Source organism: Oryza sativa, chromosome 7 (genome assembly GCF_034140825.1).
Source record: "Oryza sativa Japonica Group chromosome 7, ASM3414082v1".
In the NCBI taxonomy this organism is placed as follows: domain Eukaryota; kingdom Viridiplantae; phylum Streptophyta; class Magnoliopsida; order Poales; family Poaceae; genus Oryza; species Oryza sativa.
Window position 1 is genome coordinate 3,472,923 of NC_089041.1, and position 15,634 is coordinate 3,488,556.

At 41.7% G+C, this 15,634-nt stretch overlaps 2 protein-coding genes across 4 annotated transcripts; one reads left to right on the forward strand and one right to left on the reverse strand.

The window, feature by feature from the left end:
- On the forward strand, positions 1–11,632 carry LOC4342469 (ubiquitin C-terminal hydrolase 12). Of its 3 annotated transcripts, none has more exons than XM_066312254.1 (32): positions 1–141; positions 455–530; positions 957–1,104; positions 1,210–1,367; positions 1,446–1,711; positions 1,793–2,022; positions 2,108–2,216; positions 2,297–2,412; positions 2,957–3,055; positions 3,235–3,344; positions 3,554–3,628; positions 4,380–4,458; positions 4,536–4,682; positions 4,758–4,838; positions 4,948–5,067; positions 5,553–5,675; positions 6,355–6,432; positions 6,559–6,647; positions 6,733–6,841; positions 6,939–7,007; positions 7,090–7,200; positions 7,530–7,585; positions 7,670–7,847; positions 7,944–8,045; positions 8,133–8,204; positions 8,323–8,388; positions 8,475–8,540; positions 8,649–8,732; positions 9,611–9,727; positions 10,726–10,800; positions 10,885–10,968; positions 11,111–11,632. In XM_066312254.1, the coding sequence occupies exons 7-32, from the start codon at positions 2,156–2,158 to the stop codon at positions 11,150–11,152; spliced, it is 2,409 nt and encodes an 802-aa protein (XP_066168351.1). In that variant the 5' UTR covers positions 1–141; positions 455–530; positions 957–1,104; positions 1,210–1,367; positions 1,446–1,711; positions 1,793–2,022; positions 2,108–2,155; the 3' UTR covers positions 11,153–11,632. The 3 variants fall into 3 exon arrangements, with proteins under 3 accessions (XP_066168351.1, XP_015647293.1, XP_015647294.1); XM_015791807.3 differs by having other exon boundaries at positions 1,793–2,011; XM_015791808.3 differs by having other exon boundaries at positions 458–530; positions 1,793–2,011.
- Positions 11,633–13,404: 1,772 nt separating this feature from the next.
- Positions 13,405–15,592, reverse strand: LOC4342470 (pentatricopeptide repeat-containing protein At3g62890). The gene is made up of 2 exons (XM_026026985.2): positions 13,693–15,592; positions 13,405–13,547 (listed from the first exon to the last, which is right to left on the reverse strand). Exons 1-2 carry the CDS (start codon positions 15,590–15,592, stop codon positions 13,405–13,407), a joined length of 2,043 nt encoding a protein of 680 aa, XP_025882770.2.
- Positions 15,593–15,634: the final 42 nt, after the last annotated feature.

Here is a 15,634-nt window from a genome sequence, read left to right on the forward strand (position 1 = left end):
ACACCCCACCCCCAACCCCGCGACCCACTCCCAGGTGGGCCCCACATCGCCGCCGGCGACCGCGACTCATCTCCTCGGCTCCCGCGCCGCCGCGTCCGCGCGGCCATGACGACCTCTCCCCCGCCACCGCCGCCCGCCGAGGTAATCGCGCGTGGGGTTGCCCCTGCCCTTCGCCCCCTCATCCTCCCTCCGCCTTCGCGCTTCCCGCTGGCTCGTGTGTGTCCCCTCGCCGCCGCCGCATCGGACGGCGATGCGGGTGGCGTGGTGGACGCGGGCCGGCGGGTGGTCGGCTGCTGTAGGTCTTCGGGTTGGTTTCTTTGTCCGGGTTGTGATGTGGAATGTGGGGATGGGCGTGTCCGCATACGGAATTCTAGGGTTTGTGGTTTTGCTGGCTTTGCCTCGGGCTTGGTAGTGTGGATCTGAGGCGAGTCTCCCATGTTTATTTTTTGCGCAGCAGCAGCAGCAACAGGAGGAAGAGGAGGTGCTCGTGCCGCGCCAGGAGTTGCCCAACGGAACGCAGCCAATGGAAGGTTCGATTCGGTCATTTCGCCTCACGATTACCTGTACATGCTTTTGTCTTTCTGCGTATAAGGATTATTATTTGGTTAGTATTTTACGTTCTCAGAATTTGTACTGTGTCAAACTACTGATCTATGTTCTCCGCGGATGCACAATTCCAACATGTACGTTTGTGCACATACATGATATATTTCTTTTGCTATGTCAATCTGGTTTTATATGAGCTTTAGGGTTTGCTAATTTTGTTTGTTTTTAATGCAAACATGACGACCTCAAAGCTTGCTCTCATTTTGTGTGGTGGGTTGCATTTTACTGTATCTGTATGCAGCTGTTGGTATGTGTAGGTTGAGTAAAATAATGTTCAGTAATGCCCTTTGTTTGCCATATCTGCTGATTACACTTAATGGATCTCATGTTGCTCTGAATTGTCATGCCAGTTGTGCCTTCTGAGCCAGCCGCCACTGTGGAAAACCAGCAGATTGAAGATCCACCAATCTCTAGATTTACTTGGACCATTGAGAACCTATCAAGAGTGAGCACAAAGAAACTCTACTCTGAAATTTTTGTTGTTGGGGGCTACAAGTGGTGAGTGCCTACTGCTTCTTTTGTCTGAGTTTGCGTGCTATGTTGATTTCTGCCCATCGAAGGGGTTACTGTCGGGTGATTGATGGAAAGTCATTTTGTTTGCAGGCGGATTTTGATTTTCCCAAGGGGAAATAATGTTGAATATCTGTCTATGTATTTGGATGTGGCTGATTCAGCAGTCCTGCCTTATGGGTGGACTAGATATGCGCAGTTCAGCCTCTCTGTGGTCAATCAAATGCACAACAAGTTTACAATAAGAAAAGGTGCATTCATCATCTATGCCTTTTTCTTTATTTAGTCAATTGGGTTGCGAAAAGTATTTTAATCTGAAATTCTTTCAGAAACACAACATCAATTCTCTGCTCGAGAAAGTGATTGGGGTTTTACTTCCTTTATGCCTTTGGGTGATCTCTACAACCCCAGTAGAGGCTATCTTGTAAATGATACTTGTATAGTGGAGGCCGAAGTTGCTGTATGTAAGGTGGTTGATTATTGGAGCTATGACTCTAAAAAGGAAACTGGTTATGTTGGTCTGAAAAATCAAGGTGCTACTTGCTATATGAATTCTCTTCTTCAGACTCTGTACCATATTCCATATTTCAGAAAGGTACAAAATGTAGTTTTACTGGTTATATAATTTTGTACTTAATATATTTGTATGGTGCTAACAGTAGATAGTGCTTGTCAGGCTGTTTATCATATGCCCACAACTGAGAATGACATGCCTTCGGGAAGCATTCCATTAGCTCTGCAAAGTCTCTTTTATAAGCTGCAGTATAATGACAGCAGTGTCTCTACAAAGGAACTCACAAAATCTTTTGGGTGGGACATGCACGATTCATTCATGCAACATGATGTGCAAGAACTAAATAGAGTTCTTTCTGAGAAGTTGGAAGATAAGATGAAGGTTTGACATCTGTAAGGTCTTTCCTTTTATGTATTCGGTGTTGTTTTTCGAGTAGTGTAACTCTGACTGAATTATGCTTGTAAATTTTGATTCAAGGGAACTGTTGTGGAGGGCACAATACAACAATTATTTGAAGGGCATCACATGAATTATATCGAGTGTATCAATGTGGATATGAAATCAACTAGAAAGGAATCCTTCTATGGCAAGTGATTGTGTTATCGCATCATGGTCATTATGTCCAAACATGCCCCTTTGACCTGATTGGTGTACACTCCAATGCAGATCTTCAGCTTGATGTCAAAGGTTGTCAGGATGTCTATGCTTCTTTTGATAAGTATGTAGAGGTGGAGCGCCTGGAAGGAGATAACAAGTATCACGCAGAACAATATGGACTGCAGGTTAGATTTTTGGGAGCTTCTGATAGCTAAACCAATTTACGCTAGAGCTACACTGTCATTCTCCCTCTCTCACATATATGCACACAGACAGCCACACATCATGTATGTTATAGTACAATGGTATCTGTATGTGTATGTTTAGGTTCTAGGACAGATGTTGAAATGAAAAGACTGTTAACCAGATGAACATACATTTTTTTATTTCATAGCAAAATTAGAATCTCGGTAACCTTGTTTGAATAAGAATTAACATGGTTTCGGAGCAACTCATTGTGCTCAACTTAATAGCACAAACATCAAACTCGTGATTAATTTCTCAAAGCATAGCATGGAAGTTGAAATGAACACTATTCTCAATATGGATTAAAGGGATCTTGGGAATTTCAAATTCAAAGAAAGAACATGATGGGAATCTATTTAGTGTTTATACAATCTTTGGGCGCATTTGGAGGCCTGTCTGGATGAACAATTCATGTTATCTGGCAACAGAGAAAAACATGGTACTGTATGGGCTTTTTATTCAGATTTTTTTTCTTGGTTTCAGGATGCAAAGAAAGGTGTTCTTTTCATCGACTTCCCTCCTGTTTTGCAACTTCAGCTAAAACGCTTTGAATATGATTTCATGCGTGATACAATGGTAAAGGTTTGTATCAGTGCCATCTGCTAAGAAGTTCCCTTCATCCATTATTGTTTTAGTGGTGAAATGAATGAACAGTTTTGTGGTAAAGGAAGTGCGTTCTTCTTGCTTCCTTTTAATGCTTATCCTTTTGTTCCTAATTCTCTATCCTGCTAAGAGTGTTTATGCTCCATTCTGAACTTCAGATAAATGACCGCTATGAGTTCCCGATTCAGTTGGATCTTGATAGAGATGATGGAAAGTACCTCTCTCCAGATGCAGATAGGAATGTGCGGAATCTTTACACTCTTCACAGGTCAGTTAGATATTAACTATTATTTCTTGTGTACCTGTGTTCCATTTCGTGATTTAAGGTTTCAAGGTTCTTCATGGCTGAACTGCCAACAATTATAGAGATGGACTTCTGGCCTCACCATTTTACCTATCCTGGACTTTATTTAATAATGATGCAATTCTATTACAATTTTTATGTCACTGCTGTCTTTAACAGTTAATTTCTTGCAGTGTTCTCGTCCATAGTGGGGGTGTTCATGGTGGGCATTACTATGCTTTCATACGGCCTACTCTTTCTGATCAGTGGTATGATTATTTTGGTTATCATTGGTTCTTTTGTATATAAACAACATGATCTTATGTATATCTGTGTCATTGGCTATGCTTTTGTACAAAAACAACAATATCTTAGGTATATCTTTCATATGATTGGTTTGTAAACTTTGTTAGTTGGTACTAACTGTTATCAACCAGTTGCTGCTTACAGGCTTACAGCTAGTGAGATTAGCCATGACTATTTTAGTATTTTTCTGTGATTGTGCTCCTTACTAATCAAACTCTCATGATTTGAAGTGGCCCTTTGAGTACTTTTGTTAATACATTTATGTCTTCTTTTGAAATACCTTTTCAGTTCACTGTAAATGTTAATTTAGACCTTACACTGATGGGTTCTTAGCTGAGTTCGGTAGAGCTTCTTAGCTCTGCTAATCAGCTACCCACAAAGCGAGATGGGTAATTAGTGATTAATTAAGTATAAATTACTATAAATTTGAAAAATGGATTTGTTTGATTTTTTTCAAAAAAATCTTTATATACTTTTCTTTTTCACGAAACACACCGTTTAGCAGTTCAGGAAGCGTGCTTACAGAAAACGAGGTAGTAGCTCACCTCATAAGCCCTTCCGAACTCACCCTGAGTCCAGATTAGCAAGTAGGAACAAATACTTGCTCTATAAGCATGATGCATGTCAGCCACCTTTTCATTACATATTTGTATGCTTCTTGGATGGCTTGTTGCTACTTCTATGTTTATTATTTGCTGAACAAAACGTTTCCAGGTTTAAGTTTGATGATGAGCGTGTAACAAAAGAGGATGCAAAGAGGGCATTGGAAGAGCAATATGGTGGTGAGGAGGAGGTTCGTTGCCATTTTGAAGTCTGAGTGCTTATGTTTGTTGCCGTAGAAACATTGAGCTGATCAATTTCCTTTTGCAGCTACCTCAGACTAATCCTGGTCTAAACAATACTCCTTTCAAGTTCACTAAATATTCAAACGCATACATGCTTGTGTACATTCGCGAAAGTGACAAGGACAAAATAATTTGTAACGTGGATGAGAAGGACATAGCAGAGCACCTTCGAGTAAGTTGCTACCTAAGGTTTTTTAGTTATTCAATTCTTCATTTTAGTTTAGTCTAATTCTTCTGCCACTTTCAGATTAGATTAGAAAAGGATCGTGAGGAAAAGGAGCGTCGAAAGAAGGAGAAAGCTGAGGCCCACCTATATACTATCATTAAGGTGTTTAGTCAACACGCTGGGCATGTCGAATTGATTGTTTTTCCTCCTATTTCCGTTGGTTTTGTTTTACTTTCTATTTAGTTATCTAACATGTTTTGGTACTGTAAAGGTTGCAAGGGATGATGACTTGACCACTCAAATAGGGAAGGACATATATTTTGATCTTGTTGATCATGATAAGGTCCCAAGTTTCCGCATCCAGAAGCAGATGCCTTTCACTCAATTCAAGGTAAATTACATGGGTTGAAGACTATTTGCTTGTTGTGATGATGGCATCTTTCCATATTCTAATTGTTGGAATTGCTACACATTGTTTGTTGTCCTGTACAAAACTATATAGTTCAAGGACCCAGGTGTGCCTATTAGTGTGGCACGCTGTTTTGCAAAATCAAGCTTTTATTTATTTTGAGTAGATCAATTGTCTTTTTGTATTTTACAAGTTGCAAGAAATGCAAGTAAGCTTAATATTCTGCAGTCTATTTATTCTCCAAGCAGTTTGTTTGCATGCCTTCTTCTCACCCTTTCATGATTAGCTGTACATGCTGAGCATGTGTATCATGCATGGTTTTTAGTGATATAAAGCAGGGATTTCTTTCTTGAGTCTTGACGCAGCTCATGTGCACAGCTATGTTTTAGTTTTTTTCTTTGTATTACTTGTCGGAGTAGAGTTTTGCAGTTGCCAAACTGATTACTCATATATGAAGTGCTTTACAGGAGGAGGTTGCAAAAGAGTTTGGTATTCCTACCCAATTTCAAAGATTTTGGCTGTGGGCCAAGCGACAAAACCATACATACCGGCCTAACCGTCCACTGACTCCTCAAGAAGAGACGCACACAGTAAGATGAATTAATGACATATTGCGTTGATTAAATGATGCACAGTTGTAGTTGATGCTCTTGATTTCTAGTGCTCATTCGTGTCTATGCATTGTGCTGTGATAATCTGATGACGAATTAAATAAGCAGGATACAGAAAATACAATGGCATTTTCTGTAATTTATGCCAAGTTCAGTTGCTTTGCTGATATATTATATGCTTTTCATGGTGGTTCCTGTTTGTATTTGTCATGGTGCTTCTCTTGGATGCTAAAATTGGGAATTTCTAAGTATGATACCTTTAGTCTGTGCCCTTTGAACTTTGATTGAAACATCCCACAAATGATGCATATTTGAGTATCTTAATTTTGTTGATCCAGCTAACTTGCTCATTTATTATTTCATCCGCATGACTAACACACCGCAGTATCTTTTATTTTTCCTGGCAACTGCTATGTAATTTGTTTTTTATTGATCAAGGTTCACCGTTCCTTGTATTGTTAATAAGGATCTGCTTATTCGGATTCGACACTGAAGTTAAGATCATATTATTATGTTGCTGTCCTTGTTAGGCCAACCTGATCTGTTTTGGGATTTCTTGTCAAGCTAATACTTCCTTGCCTTCAGCATATATTTAAGCAGTGATCTAATTCTGTGTAATGGTAAACATGTGGATAGTAAGGTCAACAACTTTGTGTAGGTTGGACAGCTAAAAGAAGCAGCAAATAAGGCTCATAACGCAGAACTAAAATTGTTCTTGGAGGTTGAACTTGGACTGGTAATAGCCTTTTCCCTCGCGCTTTTCTGCATTTCTTTCTTTATTTTCTTATGTTTGGCTGCCAATCTGTTCATCTACTTTCAAATTGTAAAGGGAGTCTGCTTTAAATTTTTACTGGCAATGTAGGACCTTAAACCTCTTCCTCTGCCTGACAAGACCAGAGAAGATATATTGCTTTTCTTCAAACTCTATGATCCTGAAAAGGAACAACTGCGGTACTTCTCATAATTTCAAATAGCCAACTGTATCATCATTGATTTGTGTTGATGTTCTTACTTATACCCTGAATGAGTTCTTCAGGTATGTTGGTAGGCTCTTTGTTAAGGCTTCGGGAAAACCTCAGGACATTCTGCCAAAACTGAGGAAAATGGCTGGTTTTTCACAGGATGAGGAAATTGAACTTTATGAGGTTGCTTTCTTTATCATGTAAAAAAGCTTGTCTCTGCAAGATATGCATATCATTCTGGATCAGCATGTGACCTTTTTTCCCCTTTCACCAATACTAGGAAATCAAGTTTGAGCCCAATGTAATGTGTGAATATATTGACAATAGGCTTCTATTTCGAGCTTGCCAGGTATGGCGTGATTTTTTTTTCTTGAACCAATAACATTCTTGTTTCTATGATATTATCTTTACCTGGAATCTTTTGCGTACAGCTTGAAGATGGTGACATCGTTTGTTTTCAAAAATCTCCAAAGCCAGATACTGCTGACCAATATAGATACCCTGATGTCCCATCCTTTCTGGTGTATATACGGAACCGGCAGGTACTTGAGGGTGCCCCATTCACCAATCCTGAACTTTATGCTATTTGTTATTTACATTTCCTCAACTTCTCGCTGCAATGTTGCAGTGAGGAATTATTTTACCTCTTTGTCCATGTTTAATTACAAGGAATTTCATTGATGACAGTTCAATATTTCTCTTCCCAAAAAGGAATGTTCTGTGATTTTTTGCTTACTTTTCTTGTTGTCTTGTTTGCCCTATTTCATATAAATTTTCTTCAGTAGTCTTGCTCTATATGCATTGTGATGTCCATCTTGACAGCATCACCATATAATATTTTTGCATTAATAACTTCTGTGTGATTCTTCAGGTAGTCCATTTTCGTTCATTGGAGAAGCCCAAAGAGGATGATTTTTGTTTAGAGATGTAAGCATCTCGACATGCTATGATTAGTGAATCTTAATATTTTGTATTACCACTGATATTTTTTCTTTGCTGTTTTCTGTATAGGTCGAAGGCTTTCACGTATGATGAAGTAGTGGAAAAGGTGGCTCAAAAACTTGGTGTTGATGACCCAACTAAAATTCGGCTTACATCGCATAACTGTTATTCTCAACAACCTAAACCTCAACCTATTAAATACAGAGGTGTTGAGCGTTTGCTGGACATGCTGATTCACTATAACCAGGTTGTTACTCTGACTCTCATCTTTGTGGTCATTTGTCGTTTAATCACTAAAGCGAAGAACTGAAGTGTGACATAGCTGTTGGCATCTCTTGTACAGACTTCTGATATTCTTTACTATGAAGTATTGGATATACCACTCCCAGAATTACAAGCTCTGAAGACATTAAAAGTTACATATCATCATGGCACAAAAGATGAGGTTATTTTCTTGATACCTTCTTTTTGTGGTGGAAAAACTTAACAATAGGTTGTTTTTGCTTTTTAATCTTAAAACATGTTTTACCAGGTGTCAGTTCACAGTATTAGGTTGCCAAAGAACAGCACTGTCGGTGATGTGCTAAATGATATAAAATCAAAGGTATATTTTTGTACCCCTTATTTATGGTGTGTATTCCACATTCTCCAGTTATTCTATTTGTTGGTTTTACAAAGTTTAACTTATGCCCTATGTGTGCCTTCGGCTATTACCAAACCAGGTTGAGCTGTCTCATCCTAATGCTGAGCTTAGACTACTTGAGGTTTTCTATCACAAGATATACAAGGTGACACAAACAACAGTTCTTTTTAATGCCCTCTTAGTTGCAGTTGGTTCCACACTATATCATCGTCTAACTTGTATTTCCTTCAGATTTTTGCACCGAATGAAAAGATAGAAAACATCAATGATCAGTACTGGACCCTGCGTGCAGAGGAGGTATATTACCTTTGTGTCCGGTTTTACAAGATCAATTTTCATTTGTTAAGAGGTTCAATCCCTCAATCCCCCCAGGAATTGATGGATGCCATTCCTTTTTCTTTCTAGGTTCCGGAGGAAGAGAAAAATCTTGGTCCTTTTGATCGCTTGATTCATGTATACCATTTTACCAAAGACACTCAAAATCAGACGGTAATGGAATTCTGCTAATAATTTATCTACATATATAGCTTAAATGGATAACTGCATATGCACTGCTACAAAATTTTAGCCACTTTGTTGCCTGTAATTTTAAATTAGTCGCTGACAGAAATTCATCCGAGTTAGGTGTGTTTATTGGATTCGACTCTCTTGTTTTTTGTTTCTTTATTTCAACTGTTTGCCAGCATCAGTATCATGACCTATACATTTTATTCAAGATGAACTTGAACTGTGTTGTGGCTTGTTTAATTGAGTGTTTTTTATTATATATCTGTTTACTATCTAAACTTCAGCAGGCTCTCTACATGTCAAATCATCTGAACACAAGTGTAGCCATGTGTTCTTTTTGTGTCGAGCTATGGATGTTTCCCTTTTTATTTTTAATTGTTTGTAGTACCTTTGTGGCTTTGCAAAACGATTATATTTTGCCTATGAACAGCATATTTTTCATCTTCACTTTGTTATATTTAACTAATCTTCACTGTCAAAATGATTAAAGGAGTCCTTACAAAATCAATACTCCTATATCCGTAGGTAGCAGAAGCCCGGTTAAGAAGTATTTGTAAGAAGCAGCATCAGGCTCCTGTAGTCCTGCTTTCGTCATGTCATACTTTCTGCTTTTGTGTCGAGTTATGCTTGTATTTTCCATTTTCATATCCTTAAATGAATTTATTGAAAAGAATGTTATAGGCTTTATAACACGATAGATAGTCAGCTTTTGGACATGGGCGTATTTCACTTGCTACCCAGCATAAATACTGGCACTGATGGGAACACAATATTGTTAGCCAATTTTAGCAGTTCTGCATCTAACAGCATACTTCTATATCTAGTAAAACTTATGCTGATATTTATCCTGATTTCTACAGCAAGTTCAGAACTTTGGAGAACCTTTCTTTATGGTTATTCGTGAGGATGAAACCCTTTCTTCTATTAAAGAACGGATACAGAAAAAACTAAAAGTTCCAGATGAGGATTTCTCAAAGGTACTCTATACTATTCCACACTTGTAGATAATTTTAAATTTATGATTTCCTTTATGTTATAGCGTTCTCCTGGAATCTTATAGAAGTGATGTAATTGGAACATGTTACCTGCCAGTTGTTTATTTGCCTAACACCATAAGAACATCAATTAGTGTCGTTCCCAAGTTCTCTGCTTCTATCCCTAGTTCGCCTCAGAAGTGGCGCATCAGATGCATCACTTGGTTTTATTTTTATTATTTTGTTGACTTCCGTTTGATCATGAAATATACTGAGTGGCCTACATTTTTGTCATCTGGCGGTCAACATGCTAGTTTGATCTCTCTAATATTCGGTTTAAATGTTGCATAGAAAGAATATGTTTAATGAAACACTCAACTGCAACTGCAGTCCTGGTACTTCTCTACTTTGGTGCATTCAGATAATGAAAGTTGTATTGCTTGATATCACACAAACATGATATCACTCTGCTCTTTTAGAAATTCCTATAATATGTTCGTAATTGCCTCTATTGGTTTAACTGTTTAAGAGCTTGCCATCAGACACAACCTGCTGCTGACAATTTTATCTGTTAGCCAAATGAACAATGTTAGTTAATAGGTAGAGCAACCTCAAATGTATTTGGAATGACTGATACTTCTCTACCATCGTTAGTGGTTAATTAGTGGGAACTGAGCTCTAAATTGAATAGTGTACAATATATATTTTTTTACCAAAATCTCTTCCCAGGGTAATTAGTAGTCCTTTTACGTATCTTTGGTGCTGATTGTGATTAATTATTTGGCTTGTGGCGGGTGGTCTATGGCAAACATACATATGTTATTTCTTGCGTGCTTTTGCTTTCTGATGGTTTTCTGCTTGTGAACTGTGACAGCTAGTGTAATGCATTTCCATCTTTGATGTAGATTTGCTAATGATTAATGTGGTTAGATCGGTTTGAGTAATGTGTTTGCTTAATGTAAACATGCACTGCTAAGCAATGTTCTCATCTCCTTTTGTAGTGGAAATTTGCCTACATATCACTTGGTCGCCCAGATTATTTTGAGGATTCAGACACTGTAGCTTCAAGATTTCAGGTACAATATTTTCTTGCTTGCTAAACAATCACTGTTAGTGCTTAATTTGGTTCACATTTAAACTTTTTTTGCTTGCTTATTTAGCGAAACATGTATGGAGCTTGGGAGCAATATCTTGGACTGGAGCATCCAGACACGGCTCCTAGAAAGACACACAACGCTAATCAGGTACATCCTTGGCAGATTAATACGGATGGTCATGGGATGTCTGCCCCTAGTTGGACAAACCCGAGAGAGAATTGTAACCTACCACTACAACTATTTCTTTTCTGTTTCTGGAATGTTTGCTAATTGCATGTTCTTCATGCAGAACCGCCATTCATTTGAGAGACCTGTAAAGATCTATAACTAGACTTGAGAAATTTGAGTGACGTGCCGCCATCCAACACCAAGCAAGGGCCTGAAAAGTGCTGGCTTGAATAAATTGTGTACCATAATTGATGGTAGGACGGGTTGCTCAGGTTTTTCGATGGAGCTAGAAAGCATGCATGGTGTTTCCTGAGGAGACGTTTTTTAGTATCTGAGGCAGTTTCTCATCTTCCGCAACTTGCCCCAGATATATAAAGTTGTGCAGAGATGACCCATCGTCTTTCATCAGTAGATAAGGCGGTATTTTCCAGTAGTCATACAGTTAAAATAGCTCAAGTTTTCTTCGTTGATCACATGGTTCTGCAGTTGTACTAGGACTCCGAGCTGTTTATACCTGTTGCCCTGTAAATTATCCATGTACAAGGGTTTTTCTTGCTCTGACGGCAGTCAACACGGTATTGTAATTCCAGCTATAAATATATTGTTGCCTCTTATATACTTTTATCTGATTGGCAGTTCGCTATCTCCTGAGATCATTTGGAGTACATGAGAGCTTTCAGGAATCAGGACTGGCTATTCTGTGAACGACCGCTTTTTAATTAAACAAACATATTCCTAAGCCTCGTCTTTGGACATTTGGGGCTTTAGTCTCTTACCTCGTTTTGATTGACCTCAATTCCGACTGATACACGTGTGACAAGTTTGAAGAAACCCACATTTCGGCCTTGCCAAACAAGGCTTATGTGGCCTTCAATTCGAACGAGGCTTTACTCTTATGACCTTCCAGGCTCCAGGCTGGACTTGTTTTCTTGGGTATAAAGCCTCGACACAGCGTGGTGAGAAATTTCGTATGCCGTTCTCTTATGTCCTACACTCCTCGCTTTGTCATCCACATTTAGATTTTTTTTTTTTTACGGAGGTTGTTAACAGATCACATCGTAGCTGCCGCTCGTGTTGTTCCTGAAATTGACCAACGTGTACTCTGACGTGGACGTGGGTCCAGGATTGCAGCTAGAGATTGTCTGCTATGGTAAATGTGACTACTATATTTAAATTTATCCATATTATTCACTAATAAATTAAGAGTCAACTCATACAATATGTCACATCTAGTAAAAAATACCAATATCTCTAATACTTTCACACCATTCTTGAAATTTGTGTGGAGGTTATCTCTTGATTTAGAGATGGCTCATCATCTCTCTCCTCGCTTCTCTCCACCTCATCACTCAATCCAATGTAGCACCCTTAGGGGCAGCATATGTAGCATTATAGCACTTGCCCATAGGGCAAATTCAGTCCACACACTAGTTTTGCAGGACCCATGCACAAATTTTTAAAAACCAGCAGCGTCCGCCCTCCCTCACACTGTCACACAAATTGTCGAAGCTATAATAACCACATGCAACAAATATTTTTTTTAATGGGGTAAGATAACTCTTTGGCTGAGGTCGGTTTTCTGTTAACTTCCTCCGTTCCGAAAAAAGGCAACCTATGTGGGGATTTGACACCACCTAAGACAAAATATGTCCAGATTTATTGTCCTGTGGTGTCAAATCATCACCTAGGTTTTTTTTTTTACGGAGGGAGTAACAACTAACGGTTGCTCTCACAATGTGTTTAGTTCGATTTTTTGGGCGCATGCGTCGTTTTCACCTCATTGGAATCGCCCTTAGACTCGACCAACGCACTGACTCGGAAATTGCACACTGTAGTATTCCCTCCATCCCACGTGACCATCATATATAATTTTTTAGGTTATCCCTAAATGATATTAGTATTTATTCGCTAAATCTATGGATACTGATGTATGCATCCATGCACATGCACATAACGTGTTACAATCAACATGCAATATCTTGGTTTGCTAGTAGCTAGGAAGTAGCGGGTATGGTGCATGTATCGAGTTTGTTACCGGAGTAAATGTAGTACGAGAGAGTTATTAGTTTTCCCTAATCTTGGTGCACTCTTATAATGTGATGATCAATTAGGACAGAGGGGGTAGTTTTATCCTTCTCTATCTCTACGGATTACTTTAGTTCCCCTTTGCATCTTTGATACCACCACCACACTGCCTATTCGCCAACTTATCACCCTCGTCCCCGAGACTACTGCTGCTTCTCTGCTCTGTCAATCCCCAAATCTCTGTATCCCTTCACGAATTCTTCGCACATTAAGCAATATGATTGGGGATGTAACACTTGCTCTGTCTGTCCATAACAAAGTAGTCATCTCAACCCGCCAAAACCCCATCACCGATTGAACAAAGCAGCCAAACTGACCGGCCTCTGTAATTTAGCCCCAATCTGCTCGGCCATGCTTAGCATGCCCCTCCTCCATACCACCAGCATGATCTACACGAAGAACCTCACAGCCGGCCTCCCGGATCCGTCGCTGGACCTGCTTTACCCCGGTGAGCTCATCGGCGTTGCCGGCAACTACCACCACCAAAGATGAGTGAAGCAGTTCATTGGGTAAATGTAACATGTATAGCTGCTAGTTGGCACTAAAAGAATCAACTGATCATTTACCAATAGTCAAGGCAAGAGCACTTCCCTTCTTTCATATGATGGAACCTACTACCATCTCTCACAATAATCTCCCTCTGAAAAACCATTGTCACCATCTTACTGAACTCATGGCAATCCCCACAGACACGAAGGTTCTTGACGATACGGATTGGGCTGCCAGCTTCAAGAACTATGAAGCCATAAGCAATTGCCAATCGCTCGCTGTGCACCTTGACCGCGTGCACCTTCTCTTCCTCCCCAATGTCATGCAATACAGATGACACATCCGGTACATACCCTGCCTCTGTCAACCTTTTGTTGATCATGTCAAGTGTATCATAGATCTGCACAGAATCCTTGTGATAAGTGTCTCCTACTAGAAATTTGTGCACCTTCCCATGCGCTTCCATCAAGCTCCAGCCGGCTGACTTGTTGGTACCGCGACTAGACATCAATTTCCTGACTTCCCTGACTTCATCCCATTTGTTTGCCTTTGCATATATACCTGAGAGGAGGACATAATAGCCAGAATGAGTTGGATCCAGTTCAATTAGCTTGTTACCAACAGAAACCCCCAAATCCACCAGGCCATGCGTCTTGCAAGAAGAGAGTATTGTGCCCCAGAGAACTGGATCAGGTGCAATATGCATCCCTTCGATCAATTCAATGGCTTCCGGAACAAGGCCAGCACGACCCAGAAGATCAACCATGCAGCCATAATGCTCCATTTCTGGCTCAATGCGATATTTCTCCACTATCAGTTTGAAATAGCGTCGCCCCTCAGCAACAAGACCAGAACGGCTACAGCCATTGAGCACACCAACAAAAGTCACATTTGTAGGGGACAGACCCTCACTGATAAACCGCTCGAAGAGCTCCACCGCATCCCTCCCCAAACCATGAGCAGCAAGGCCACAGATCATGGCGTTCCACGCGAAAACATCCCTCCTCCTCATGCCATCGAAAACCTCCCTCGCAACCGCCACACACCCGCACTTTGCATACATGTCCACGAGTGCCGCTCCTACATTCATACACACCGGCATTCCCGACCTCTGTACCACATTATGCACAAACTTCCCATGTTCAAGCAAGCCCAACCGTGCTGCTGCCGACAATGCCGTCACCACTGCAGCCTGATTCGGCCTCACGCCCTGCTCCACCATGTTCCGGAACACTCCCAGCGCCACCTCCAGCTCCTCTTCCTTCACATACCCGCCCACCAGCGTGCTCCAAGAAATCTCATCCCTCACTGGCATTTCGTCGAACACCTCCCGCGCAACGGTCATCATGCCAGCTCGCACGTACCCCGCGAGAACCTCGTTCCACGTGAGGACGTCCCGCACGCGCGGCAGCTCGTCGAACACCCTCCGCATTGCCCCCACGTCGCCGGAGACGCCGTAGAAGTGCACCAGCGCGTTCCGCACGAACAGGTCGCCCGCGGCGCCCGCCTTCACGGCGAGGGCGTGCACGTGGGAGCCCAGGAAGGAGCAAGCGGAGGCGGAGGGTCCCGCGGCGTTGAGGTGGTTGGAGATGGAGGCGAGGAGGAAGGTGAAGGAGTGGGGGTTGCGGCGCCGGAAGCGGGAGAAGAGGGTGAGCGGGAGCGGATGCGGCAGCACGCGGAGGAGGTTGTTGGACGCGAAGGCGGAGGTGGAGTTGGCGCGCCGGAACAGCGCGAGCGGGTAGGCGTAGTGGTCGCCATCGCCGCCGCCGTCGTCGCCGCGGTGGCGCGGCTTGTCCGGGAGGAGGCGGGGGAGGACGGCGAGGAGGTGGGGCATGGCGCGCGAGGCGGCGAGCCCGAGGACGGCGAGTCGGGCGTGCGCCTGCTGGACTTGGCGGACGGTGGGGCTCGGCGGAAGCAGCGCCGCAAGGAGCTCCCTCGCGTCGGCGGCGCGGCGGGCCTCGAAGGTGGGGGCTCGCCAGACGGCAGCCGCCGCCGCCGCCGCCGCCGGCGGTGGCGCGCCGAGCTGCATGGACGAATGGATGCCCTCTCGATCTACCTCGGCTTCTCCCTT